The following is a 12,833-nucleotide window of genomic DNA, read 5'->3' on the forward strand; positions in this document are numbered from 1 at the left end:
CTAAATGAGATGCAAGTGCACACCTCTTCAGTTCCAAATAGTGAATGTCCAGTACTATAAGAAGTAAAGAAATACATCTATGAATTAGGTGTCAAGCAGTAAGGATAATGAATTGCCCACAGGTATCCAATAAGAAGCACACCAGTGTTCCCCATCACGAAAATATTCAAATGCCTGCACCACAATAAGAAGTCTCTCATTTATTTATACGAACAGTCCAGGAACCACCCATTATCCTAATCTTCATTAGCCCCAAAGTATTCACGTGAGATGTGATTCGTTTTCCTCTAGCTGACACATTTCGGCCAATAGGCAGCTCGTTCCAAGACTTCATCAGGGCTTAGAAAAATGGAATAGCATTAGATAACATGGTACTTTCCGAGTCGTCACACTTCCAACTCGCGGAGTCATAATCCATATTGGCTAAAGCTGTGTTGCCTCCTGTGCGTGAACAATTACATTAACAAAAACAATAAAATATTCATATTAGCCCCTTCTGTCTCAACCAAAAGAATAGCTAAAAGTATGTTATGTTATGTTAATAATATTTATACAGCGCACAGCTGCCCCAGCAAAGGGGCGTCCTGGTGCTTGAACCTGCTTCTGATAAAAACTCACCGTTTTGGACAGATGACCAGGGTCCTTCAAATGGTTTCAAAATGTTCTACCTTTCTGTAGTAGAAGTGCCAGCATCTCAAATCTTCAATTATGTTTTTTTTTTAACTCTTCGCTTGCAAGGTAGCAAATGTATATTCTATCTTTATTTCAGGCATACCTTATGTTCTTCTCTGCAATTTCTTTGCCAACAACTTTTGATAAGGTCAAGTGATAAACTCAGAAAAGGTGTTTTTTAAAGGAAATTAAACTGGGAATTAGAAGAGTTTTTATTTGTGTCTTTACTCCGATTGAACCACTTTGTTACATCAAGCATGATCTTGATATGGGCAGGGGATGAAGACATTCACTTACTACAAGTCAGTAACAAGTTTATTGCGACAATTGTCCTTAATACACTCTAAGAAAATTAAACTTTTTACAATAAAGAAAGACTTAAAGCCCACCTAACCCACCCATCACCCGCCCATCCTGCTGCAACCCATCCTTTGTCTCTGTTTAACTATCTTTGTAGAACAAGCAATCCCTACTGCCATATCGAAATAACGCATTTCGGCCAACAAATCTATTGCATCCACCCTTCGCATCGTTCTGTATTTAAAAAACAAAGGACTTAAAAACGTAATCCTACCAGAAATAAAGAAATGCAAAATCCACTAGTAAATGTAACAAAGTTCTTATGGAATGACCAAACAATTCAACATGGCTCATCCTGGTACCAGCAGGATGTGTTACTATCTCACTTGTTTTTCACTCTCGATTGCCGCAGCTCTTTCTGCCGTGTAGCCCAGTGCACAGGAATCGGTGGACCATGGCTCGCCTACAGGTTCACTTGCTGACGGAGTAAGAATCTGGCATCACCTGCAATCCCCAAAGTCTCCAACTGTCCAGGTCTCCCAACCCCATGGTGTCACTCTGATGGATTTCAGTGTTTCCCAGGTGCCCCACTGGAGTGTGTCTCTTGAGCTTGCATGCTGTCTCCAAGAATTGAGGACTTTTGTCAGACACTTCTCATCCACTGGTCTCATCATTGCATCATCAGGATATGTCAACATCTAACTTGTTTTCCAGTTGTGGTGGCTGCCGGCTGTAGCTGAGCCTGTGGTCCGGGCACACTTTATTCAACCTGCCACCATGCACCTCAGCGAGCTGCCCATGATGAGGACGAGGATCGCCCAGTAGCTGCTCACACTTCCCCTTTTCTGTTCATCACTGACCTAAAACCTCTGACCATTGGGCTATAAGCGACCAGTCCTTTGTTCATCTCTGTGGTGAGAACCTCGCCCAACCTTAGCACTGCCTGGTTCCCCCTTGACATCACACCTCTCGCTCTGTCGCACATTGGGTCCTTGGGTCAGAGACCACCAGAACTGAAGGAACCTTTCTGGAGTGCAGGTGAACCACTGTCCTCCTGGAATCCTGCCCAGTCTTGGAGGAAGGTCTTTGCATCTCTAGGCAGACCATTGTTCGGCCTTAAGAGCTCTGCTCTTGGTGTGCAACACAGAAAATCAATGTCTTTGGTGAACAAACGAAGGCCATATCTGGTGCATTAAGACAACTTTACAAATATCACAACTCAACCTAACATAACAATGTATAGCCTTTTACATATAGATAAGGCAGTATATCTAAAGAACTGTGTCCCTGTAGCTTATTTTGTACAGAAAATTAGAAATGAAATCTGATACAACTCATAACATTGCAACAACACACTGATAATACTATGTCACAGTAACCTGCACTGTACAGATTGTGAATTATATCAGGCCAACACTAATTACACATGACAACACATCTCAAAGGTTGACAAGTAAAAGACTGTTCAATTATTGAATACTTAGAGAATCAGCAACTCAGCCTTTAAGGGAAGGCGAGAAACAAATAGCAAATTGTAAAAATTGAATATAAGGAGACATCCACCCACCGCATTGGCAGACAGAACATTTACTAGCAAAACTATTAATCATTCTGTTTTTCTAAGACAACTTGACGTTTTCGTGTCAATGATCAGACAAAACCAACCCACTCTTTGTTAGTCTGGTGCCTCTTAGTATAAATATAGGTTTTCTGAAGGCACCGAAAGTAAGACCGGTTGGTCTAGTTTTTGAGCTAGTTGCGTTTACAAAGGGATGACTTTGCAGTAGGCGGCTTCAAGGTCCAGTTGAGATCTCTCATCGCTCTAACTCAGAATGTACCATCCCCTTTCGAAAGTTCATCAGGGGAAAAGGCACAAAGGTTCCAATGGAGGAGTGGGTTAGCACCAATCATGCATGCAAGGGGGAAATCAAGCGAATTGCATGAGAACATTAATCAACCAGGATGTAGGTTCTAATGGTTCCATGAGGCACTCAGGAAGTAAGAGGGTGCATAAACTAAATGGCGTGTAGGTGGGACGATAAACGCAGAGTAAGGAATGAATGAGGATAGAATGCATGAGGATAGGTAAACACTCCAGGCCTGATTTAGATCTCGGTGGACAGGTTACTCCGTCACAGTGGCGATGGATATCCCATCCCCGGAAAAATAAATTCCACAGGATATAATGGGATTTATATAATGGCAGGTAGGATTTCCGTCACCATTGTGATGGAGTAACCCATCTGTCGAGATCTAAATCAGGCCCTCAGTCGGGTGTACAGCTGCATAAACATCTGATTTAGCATTCAGTGATGAGGGGGGAGGTTCTTAGGGGGTGCAACACCAAAGATGGAAAAGAAGGCTCTGGAATAAATATTAAATATCCAGTTGAAGCAGACGGCCTAAAAATTTTTTTTTAAAAAACAACAGGAGCCGATGTGTACACTCCGAGGTGGATAGGAGTCGGATAAAGAGCCTATCGAGCATTCAGAAAGGGGACTAAATAGCTAGTCATGGACAGAGAAGACATTTCCAACAAAAGCCTATGGGATAAATTGCGAGGTTGACGCCTTCTAAATGAATGCAGAGATGAACCGTACCAAAGGCCTTGCGAATCGTAGGTCTTCCTCATTGACAGCTCCGTCTGAAAGGAGGGGTTACACAGATTAGCTGAAGGGGTCTTGATACATTGACAGGGGAATAGCGAATGCTCCAGGCCCATTAACAATCTGATCCAGAGGCCAGAAGTCCGCATTAATGGGTCGCCATTTGCTTCCTAGTCATAATTTGGTCCAGAGTTTTCAATGGAGCAAATGTCTATTCTCGTTGTAGGGGAAGAGGGGTATGAGGAGCTTGCAATGTGTGGGAGTGGTTGGAGCTCTGCACACAAGGTTTGGTGAACTTCCTATTACCACTACAGCAGACCATTTTTGGAGGCCTGCAGGTCGCACAGTTCCTCAAAAATAGCCATTTCCTTCTCTATATTGGATACAGTTGGTTTTGTGATCAAGTACATCAGTTTACTTGTGTTTACTAGTTTCAAATGGGACTAGTTTAATGACACGGCCGTTGGTGGGTGACGCCGGCATTGTCCTCTATATTGGAAACTACCGATGTGTACGGGTTTTAAATGCTCCTAGTTGTAGCGGAATGTAATCTTACTCGCTTGTACTAAGGTGGCTGGATCATTCCAGCTGTACTGAATTCTCGCCCCTTTCTGCTGGTGATGGCTGCTCGCAAGTGATTTTGTTCTACCCAGTAGAAGGATGTGGAAAACCATTCTCCATGGGAACTGAAAGTGCCCCTGACGGGACCAACGAGATCATTCGATGAATGTGTTGATGGACTGCGGGGATGGCCCAGTAAACACTGTAGATGTGAAGCTACCTTGGACCAGCAGGAAGCGGAAACTCGGCAACCCCAGCCTAGGTGAAGACTGAGTCAGGACGCGGTCCCCTGGGGATGTTTGACCATAATGCAAATAAGCAGATGAGGATACAGCAGCTGATGATGATCATCAATCCAAGGAGAATGTAGGACGCCATGGTCACCCAGAAGGCGTAGAGATACAGCACCTTGTGGCAGTAGTTTGCGGCATCGTGGTTTGTGTAGTTCGGGGAGTAAATGGAATATATCCAAACATTTCCTGTGGGAAGCAGAAGAGAGATGTTATTGCATCTACTGGATAAAGAGCATCTGACTTCACCAAAATGGAGGGGATATGTAAAAGCAAACCATAAACGGGAGGGCAGAAGGGGGAACGTTTAAAGGAAGGAAGAAAGGACCGAAGGGGTGGGGAGAGGTAGTGAGACTTTGAGAGGGTCATAAGGGAGAATGGAACTGATGAGAGGCTGAAAGGGGAGGGATGGATGTGAGGGAACAAAGGATAGTAGAGGACAATGTGATACTTGGGGAGAGGACTAGAGTAGGAAAAGTGATGGGGGGGACAAAGGAGCACAGAGCAGGCAAGGGACCATTTTGAGAGTGGGGTTCTTCTAAACTCATAAAATTGCATAATATAAACTTTTAAGCATAACCCTCAGTTACAGAAGAGCCGCAGTGACAGTTTCACATCTAGGTTCTATAGGAGGGGCCAGAAGAATGAAAGGGGGAGCATGAGGGAGTGAGGGTGAAAGTAGTAAGTCTATGTCACCAGGGTTGCACAGTCCTGAGCCTGCCACTCTGCCTATGTTAACGTCTAGCATTGTGAGGGCTACCGTTTCATTCCTCAATTCTGTAGAGTGTGCTTTCACCGCTAGATGTGACCACGTGAATAAGATGATCTTGGCTTCATTATTAATCTGACCTTCTTTTTATGCTACTGTCTATTCGCTGCCACCGGGATCTCATGTGAGCTGAGCTGGATGGTCACACACCTGAGTTCAGAATGCTACAAGTGGTTTCCAGGTTTCTCACTGCCAGACCCACTTTACCAATCTCAACAATTGCCTTATGGAGCGTTTTAAGTTATGCTAGTTGGAGGAGTAGAAAGGATGGGGAATAAAATCCATCTAGTGATGGAAGGCTTGAGGGCTATGACTGATGACGTCCTCTCTGCCTTGAGGAGGTGCCGGTGCAGTTATGAGTCATTCAGATCTGACCCGTCAGGCTGCCATGAGCGATGCCTAAAGATCATTACCTAATACTACGGTGTTGGCCTATATTCAGTCACAGGTGACTGCCCTTAGTCCAAGCTTCTCCCCAGGATATTTGACTTATGGCCACCACTGGAGATGCAAGCCTGCGTGTAATTCTTCTCTACAATCGGATCATCTTACTAGGCCATTCTTGGTTCTTAGTTGGTTGGATCCAATGTTTGCCTCAATGTTGCTCAGCCTCTTCTTGTACAGCTCTAAAGTTGCCAATTCTTAATTGTCTTCTGCCCTTCTTACCTCCTTAGTTCCAACTGTGGCCCTGGTCTTGTTCTCATCCTGCCCACCAAGACAGCTCAAGTCCATGCACTCCTGTCAATGCACAGATGGGGAAGACAGGATCAGCATGCAAGAGGCAGAAGCTGGAGTTCCATCAACACAGGACTACTCACCTGCGATAAAGAAGGCTATCTTGAAGAGAACAATAAGTCCTTGGCTGGCCACCATGAGGACGGACGGCTGTGGGGGATCACTATCATATCCACAGGGTAGGGAAGCTAGGAACAGGAGCAGGACGCTTGAAGCACCAGAAATGATCAGGTAGTAGGGGATGAGGTATTGTGCGGGGCAGTCTCTGAAGAACACTGACCCTGTGGGAAAAAGCAGAGGAAGCCATCAAGATTTTATTAACGCATCTTCCATTAGACAATCCCACCAGTCACCTGTACCGATGACAGGTGAAGTACGGTGCCCCAACAATAAACTCTGTAAAGGTGGACAATTGTAGATTTCACAGTTTGTAGGCACTAGTCTGTAAGTCCCACCAGGAATACAATAATGATGTTAAGTGAAGGAAGCTGTAAGATTGAGACAACCAACATAGTTTGTTCACTCTGTCCAGCTATGTGTATCTATTGGTCCTTTGCCAGTTTGTTATTGGTCAAGGTCTGTCACTCATCACTTTGTGCTCAAGATGCATGATCTACTTGGCCATCCAGAGGCAGTAAGTCCACACACACAGAGATTCAGCGTTGGTACTTTACAAGGATGCAATTGTTATTTTTTCTTATAAGTTTATTCTTTCAGTTATAGGTGAACACAAAACCCAATAAAACGTCCAAAAAAATAGACAAATCAAGACACACATTGTAAGATCATAAATTAATTATAAAAATAAAGCGCACTATAACACACATTGAGCGACTCCGGGACAAAGAAAAATGTGAGTGCCTCTTTATTAGAGCTTTTCTAATTTTTCAAAAATATATTTTCCAAGAGCTGTCTCCTTAAAGAATGGAAATGTTTTACCATAACTCAAAGGACCCCAGCCTCTTTCCGCTTCCCTAGGGTGCATTTCCTGGGAACCCTTATGCTTGGCACTTGCCATTCATTGCCTGTATCAAACTTTGATGTCTGAGCAGCTGTGGCGATGAGGTGATGTCACCCACTTACATACTTTGGTAACTGGGTAAGGGTCGCCACTGGAAAATTGTAGCCAACACTAACATCCCTACCTGGGCTCTGTGGCGAAGCTTGGCATGAGTTCAGTTCACTTGCTGCATGGTGTGGAGTACATGCATTATTGTCTTATTGTACCTGCCTTCTTACCTTGAAGTCCCTTTTGAGTGCTTTTTGGAACCCATGTTCCTACACTCACTAAATCTTAACACAGGACACACTGGAAAAAGTAACAAAGCATAAAAACGCCCCCAGAAGAACATAAAATGTCCATGACTACACTAGAGTGATGGACTCTCATCACTATTATCAGACCACCACCTACAACACAATCTAATACAGAAAAAGTATGTCAGTAGAGCACAGTAAAACAACTCAACAAAAACAATGTTCTATTAAAAAAATATAGTATTTTTATTCTAACAATGATAAAAAGAGGAATTAACCTCCACAGTTCAAAAACAAAGTACAATACATATTCAGAAAACAGAAGGTCGACGCGACGCTTCAGTGAGTTTTCGATGTACCACCTTCTTCAGGACAGTTTTCAATAACCTCTATACGAGGACTAGTGTTCAATCTTTAGATTAAAAACAAGGATTCAATGAGGTAATATGACCTTATGATGGATCCCAATGATATCCAATGATGTATCGTGACTGGAGTTCTGCACCATCGGTATCCTGACCCGGAAGCTGCACGAGTGGAAGCAGGGAGGCCGTCCTATTTTAGTAAGCATGTTAAATAGATAAAGGTGGGCTGGATCGTACCTATCAGACCCTGAAAGTGCATGTATATTCCAGCACTGAAAATAGTAAATGGTGCAGAACTCCAGTCACAATACATCATTTCCCTTCTAGAACAATGGTGCGTCATATCTGAATAAATTAAATACAGTGGCTTCTGACATGCAGCATATTCCATTTTACTGTTTTTATTATGAGGTTTTAATATTGGATATCATTGGGATCCATCATAAGGTCATATTACCTCGTAGAATCATTGTTTTTAATCTAAAGATTGAACACTAGTCCTCGTATAGAGGTTATAGAAAACTGTCCTGAAGAAGGTGATACATCGAAAAAACTCACCGAAACGCAGCGTCGACCTTCAGTTTTCCGAATATGTATTGTACTTTGTTTGTAAACTGTGGAGGTTCATCCCTCTTTTTATCATTGTTAGAATAACAATACTATATTTTTTTAATATAACATTGTTTTTGTTGGGTTGTTTTACTGTGCTCTACTGACGTACATTTTCTGTATTAGATTGTGTTGTAGGTGGTGGTCTGATAATAGTGATCAGAGTACACCACTCTAGTGTGGTCAGGGACATTTATGTTCTTCTGGGGACATTTTTATGCTTTTTAAGATTTCACCCTGTCCCTATTGGATTTAAGGGTATCTCCCTTTTTGTTGTGACCCCACTGGAAAAAGGACAGTGTCAGCACTCCTGTACTGAGGTGGGTTGTTGAGGGCAGGATTACATAAAGTCCATTAGAATATAACTGAAGCCCTTGCAGAGATTGTGTACTTCTGTGTCAAAATGTTATCTAGTGATCCGGTGTCAGAATCGCTTCTGGGCCCACATGGCAAGCATGAGTTACCAGGCCTCACCTGTAGGGGTTGGGGCATTTTACCGCTAATGTCCTGGGCCCTACCTTCTCTGGCTCTACAAGCTGGGTGCCAGGGCCACCCTTTTGACACTTGACTCTCAGGAAAGCGAGGCAGAGCAGTCAAAGGAGAGGTAGAGTAAGCAATACAGGTTCAGACCTCAAACAAACAACAGACACACCAAGTACTGTCCAGCTCAGTGCTTTTCTTTAAAGAGAAAGAAATAGGACTTTTTTTTTCATACCACAACATAATACTACACAAATTAATAGGCACAGGGTTTTACTATGAATGCTATGGAATTATAATCACACAGAATATGACTGAGAGAGATTAATGCACATGCGTGAGCTCACTGTGGCTAGTGTAAGCCTCCTTTCTGGTTCTGTACCCTGAGCATCGGTTCAGTAGTGTTCTGCTACTAAAAAGGTCTCTCAGGGCCACAGTGAAAAAAAGGACACATTTTCTAATTGAATTTAGCAGTAGGAGCAGCGTCAACATTCAAGCTCACTTGGTTCACGTGAAGTAAGGGGCACTCAGGAACATTGCCTGTGAGGCCCTCAGATAACAGTAGAGTAAGTAGTCCTGCTTGAGGTTTACAGCAGTGGCGCGGATGGCCCTGTCTCTTTACCCGGTGTCGTTGTCTCTGGCACAACCGCAGCACAGACACGGAGGATAACACTACCCAAAAACAAGGACAACCCCAGAGTTGGCTGTCAAATGTTGACCCAATGGAAGATCAGCACTAGTTAGTTCGCTCCTCTCCGTTGTCCCATGCTCCGGGCACATCACTGGGCTTCTCCTCCTTGAGCAGTTGTCTCCCTGCAGGGTCTACAGCACTTTCCCCCCTCTCAGCAGACCAGGCAAGCTGTTAAAAGTATGTTGTTCAGAAAGTTTTATATGGTTTCAATAAAGTAAATTGTAATTCAAAATGTAGGGAGACAAATAAAAAGCATCAAAGTAGTGAACAGAGGTATATAAAACTTCAACTCATCAGTTCACAACTTAAACATCAACTCCAATCAATTTGTAGCAATAACCAAAAGAAATTAATTGATAATGGTTGTGTGCTTGTGCACATGCAGCGTAGATGGAGATGATGTGACTGTCGACGTTTCGGTCTTATACTGCTGCCGTCATGAAGACCATCATCAGGACCACAAAGTTCATTGCTAGGCCTCTTCCAGTAAGATGGCATGAACATCAGGCGATGCCATAGCTTCAAGGACACCAGCCCTGGTTCTCAGTAGATCAAGTATTCTGCGGTGCAAGCCCTACGCTTGCTTGAAGGTACTGGAACCAAGTGGCATGCCCCCCTCTTAGTCATTTTCCAGACAGGGATGTTAATTCCACTGTCAGAGTTCTGGAACAGGTTTGAAGTTGTTCCCTTTCAAAAGTGGCTTCTCCTTCTGCATTATATAACCAATGGGGTTGAGCCCTTATATAGCTGGGGACGGATGGGCCCAGAATTAAGACATACCGCAAAAGGAAAGCCCACCATCCAATTTATATCGAATATGAAACAATCAATTTGTATCCGTTGATGAATCATGAAAAGTGAAAATTTTACGAAACATTACATATTCTGGTACGATCGAGGTTGGGAAGCTCATCTCTCCAAGCGCATCGTTTGCAAAACATTTGTTGAACGCAGTGTCTGAATACGTCAGTGGATCACTCGGTCTCCTGAAGATCGGCGAAAGAAACCGCCACACATGTAAAAGAGTGTATGTCCCAGAGTAATCTTCTTTTTGTTCCTGTACCCTGAGGTAATACATTCCTTTCATTCCTGCCCTTGCACAACTGGTTAATCCGGGGATAGAAGGAAAACCCGGAGTTGGAAGGAAAAACCGGAGGTGGAAGGAAAACCAGGAGATGGAGGAAAAACCTGGAGGTGAAGGGAAAACCTGGAGGTGAAGGGAAAACCTGGAGGTGAAGGAAAACCGGAGGTGGAAGGGAAAACCAAAGGTGGAAGGAAAACCTGTATCAGAGCTGAAGTGTACTTCTGCAGAGAAAGTAAGATGAGGAACGTATGTGCTCTTTGTCTAGTCTTCAGCAACACTGGTTGGATTAGTTCAAAGTTTGGCTCATCATCACCCCACAGTTCAGACAATATTTTCCATTTTGAAAAGAAGAAACAGGGACAAAAAGAATTTGACATTGCAGTAAATGTTATTTACCCAGATATGCAGAAAACCTTTAAAATGGTGCTCAGATACGTCACCGCGAGCATAAGTACCATAGGCTCTCTCTACATTTCTTCTTCTGCGGTGTCTAATAAGTGTAGTAATAAAATGTTCCTTCATTGTTCTTCAAGGTATCTTCTATCAGTAAACGTTAATTCTGTAGGCATTTCCAGGCCTCTTGTGATAAGAAACAAGATAGCCTAAATGTTGGGTCAAGTTGATATGAACTTGTTACTCATTCCTTTGTGACGCGACTGTATGACGCTGGCGTCCTATCCACACCTGTGATGCATGTGAAGCCAGTGACTCAAAGGACCAGCCCAGCAACAGAGCTGAGAGACTGTTAAGTATCTGCTTTAGAGATTATTGCAGTACAAAAGGGGGTGGTGATGGACGGAGCATCCGAATCAATCAAACACTCACACCCAGTCAAAAGATCTGGGTTTAATCCATCACCGTTCTTTAGCCCACTCTGCCACCCCAGTTCAGACATGGCTATATGCAAATCAGCCTTGACCCTGTGCCTCATGGGAACAGTCCAGCCCGAACTGCCAAGCCATGTCTTCCCTGGACCGGAAACAAGCTTCCGAGGACCGGTTTCTGGCACTCCAGCCGAAGCTGGCTTCCTAGATCCTTGCTTGTGATGCATGTGAAGCCAGTGACTCTAAGAACCAGCCCAGCAACAGAGCTGAGAGACTGTTAAGTATCTGCTTTAGAGATGATTGCAAGCAACACAACAGGAGACGAGCGGTTGTGGTGGGAACGAGAAGAAGAAAAGGTTGTTGGAGATCAAAACTCACTTTTCTCATGAAGTACGACAAGTGAAGTGTGCGGGTTGTCGAATAAACGTCTTCACAGAAGTGGGCATAGTCTCAACAGTTGTTCACATATGCATTGAAAACGAGCACTCCTTTGCACCAATCCCTGGAGGACACCATATGTCACCATCTATTTGGTGGATCTCTTGTGCCCTAGTATCATCAGTTTGCAGAAGTATTTTCCTTGTTTGGAAAGCATCCTGATCCTCTTTCCTGAGCATGCAGCTGTTAGAGATTGGGTGCAAATTCCCTGGGTTGCAGACAGGCCAAGGAGGATTGTGTAGCAGAGAGACTGGTTCAGTGAATGTGCTTCCCCAATGCTCACCACCATTACTTACATAGCTTTAGAGAGTCAATGTTCATAGAGTGGATTCATGGACATGAGACATTTCCTTCTCCCCAGTGGTCTAAAGCATGAGCCACCGGCATGGGAATTTGTTGATGGGTAACACTGATATTTCTGACACTAGCATGTGTGTGCAAGTGATATCGTCCTTTGAGTGAGATCCCTCCAGGCGCGCCTGAGCGACACGCAGTATCTATGGAGTGTATTATGAAATAGTGGGGGTGCAATACAGCATTCAAACAAAAGTGTTGCAAGTACTACTGTGGACAACTACTGCGGTGGATAGATATCACAGGTGCTGGTGGGCTACAAGACGTCTTAGATTGGATCCGTAAGTACAGTTCTACTCTTCTCCTCCACTGCCTATGTTTCTGCTGAATGGCACCTGCTTCTTTTGGCAGCATGAATCAGTAAAGTTGCCTATTACTGCCATTCCCTTTACCCTCAAGCCTCAGCTCGCTTGACCGTGTGGAGATGCTGGCTAGAAGCCTAGTGAGGGTAGTAAGTGTGGGAGCAACAGAATCTGAGGCCGGTGCAAGGAAGATCTACTGCACTTGAAGCCAGATGCACGTTGCAATTGCACGATTCCATAACCAAACACCTGAAATTGTAAAGGGTGTGCTCATTAGCCAGTGCTTTTGTGATGAGCTGATGCATTTCAGAAAGACTGCATCCCAAAAGAGATTTGTGCTGGTATCCTAGGCCACAAGAAATTGTACGCTGCAACTGTACACATGGGGCCGGATTCACAAAGGTAAATGTATTCTTTTGTGTAAGTTTACAATGGTCTGCTATTCACAAAGTTGTTTCACTAGTGATATCTTTACAACTGTAAAGTCTTCACACAT

The 12,833-nt window shown here is 43.8% G+C and overlaps 1 protein-coding gene across 1 annotated transcript in view; it reads right to left on the reverse strand.

Annotated features, from left to right (window-relative positions):
* Positions 1–866: 866 nt before the first annotated feature.
* Positions 867–12,833, reverse strand: part of LOC147678418 (transmembrane protein 272-like) — a 63,032-nt gene continuing 51,065 nt past the window's right edge. The window contains exons 4-5 of the mRNA XM_086946010.1: positions 6,017–6,214; positions 867–4,618 (exon numbers count right to left, since the gene is read on the reverse strand). Coding sequence (XP_086802136.1) covers positions 4,398–4,618; positions 6,017–6,214 — 419 coding nt within the window. The 3' untranslated portion in view covers positions 867–4,397. The remainder of the gene's footprint in view (positions 4,619–6,016; positions 6,215–12,833) is intronic.

The sequence above is a fragment of the Lissotriton vulgaris genome, chromosome 12, assembly GCF_964263255.1.
Source record: "Lissotriton vulgaris chromosome 12, aLisVul1.2, whole genome shotgun sequence".
Classification (NCBI taxonomy): Eukaryota; Metazoa; Chordata; class Amphibia; order Caudata; family Salamandridae; genus Lissotriton; species Lissotriton vulgaris.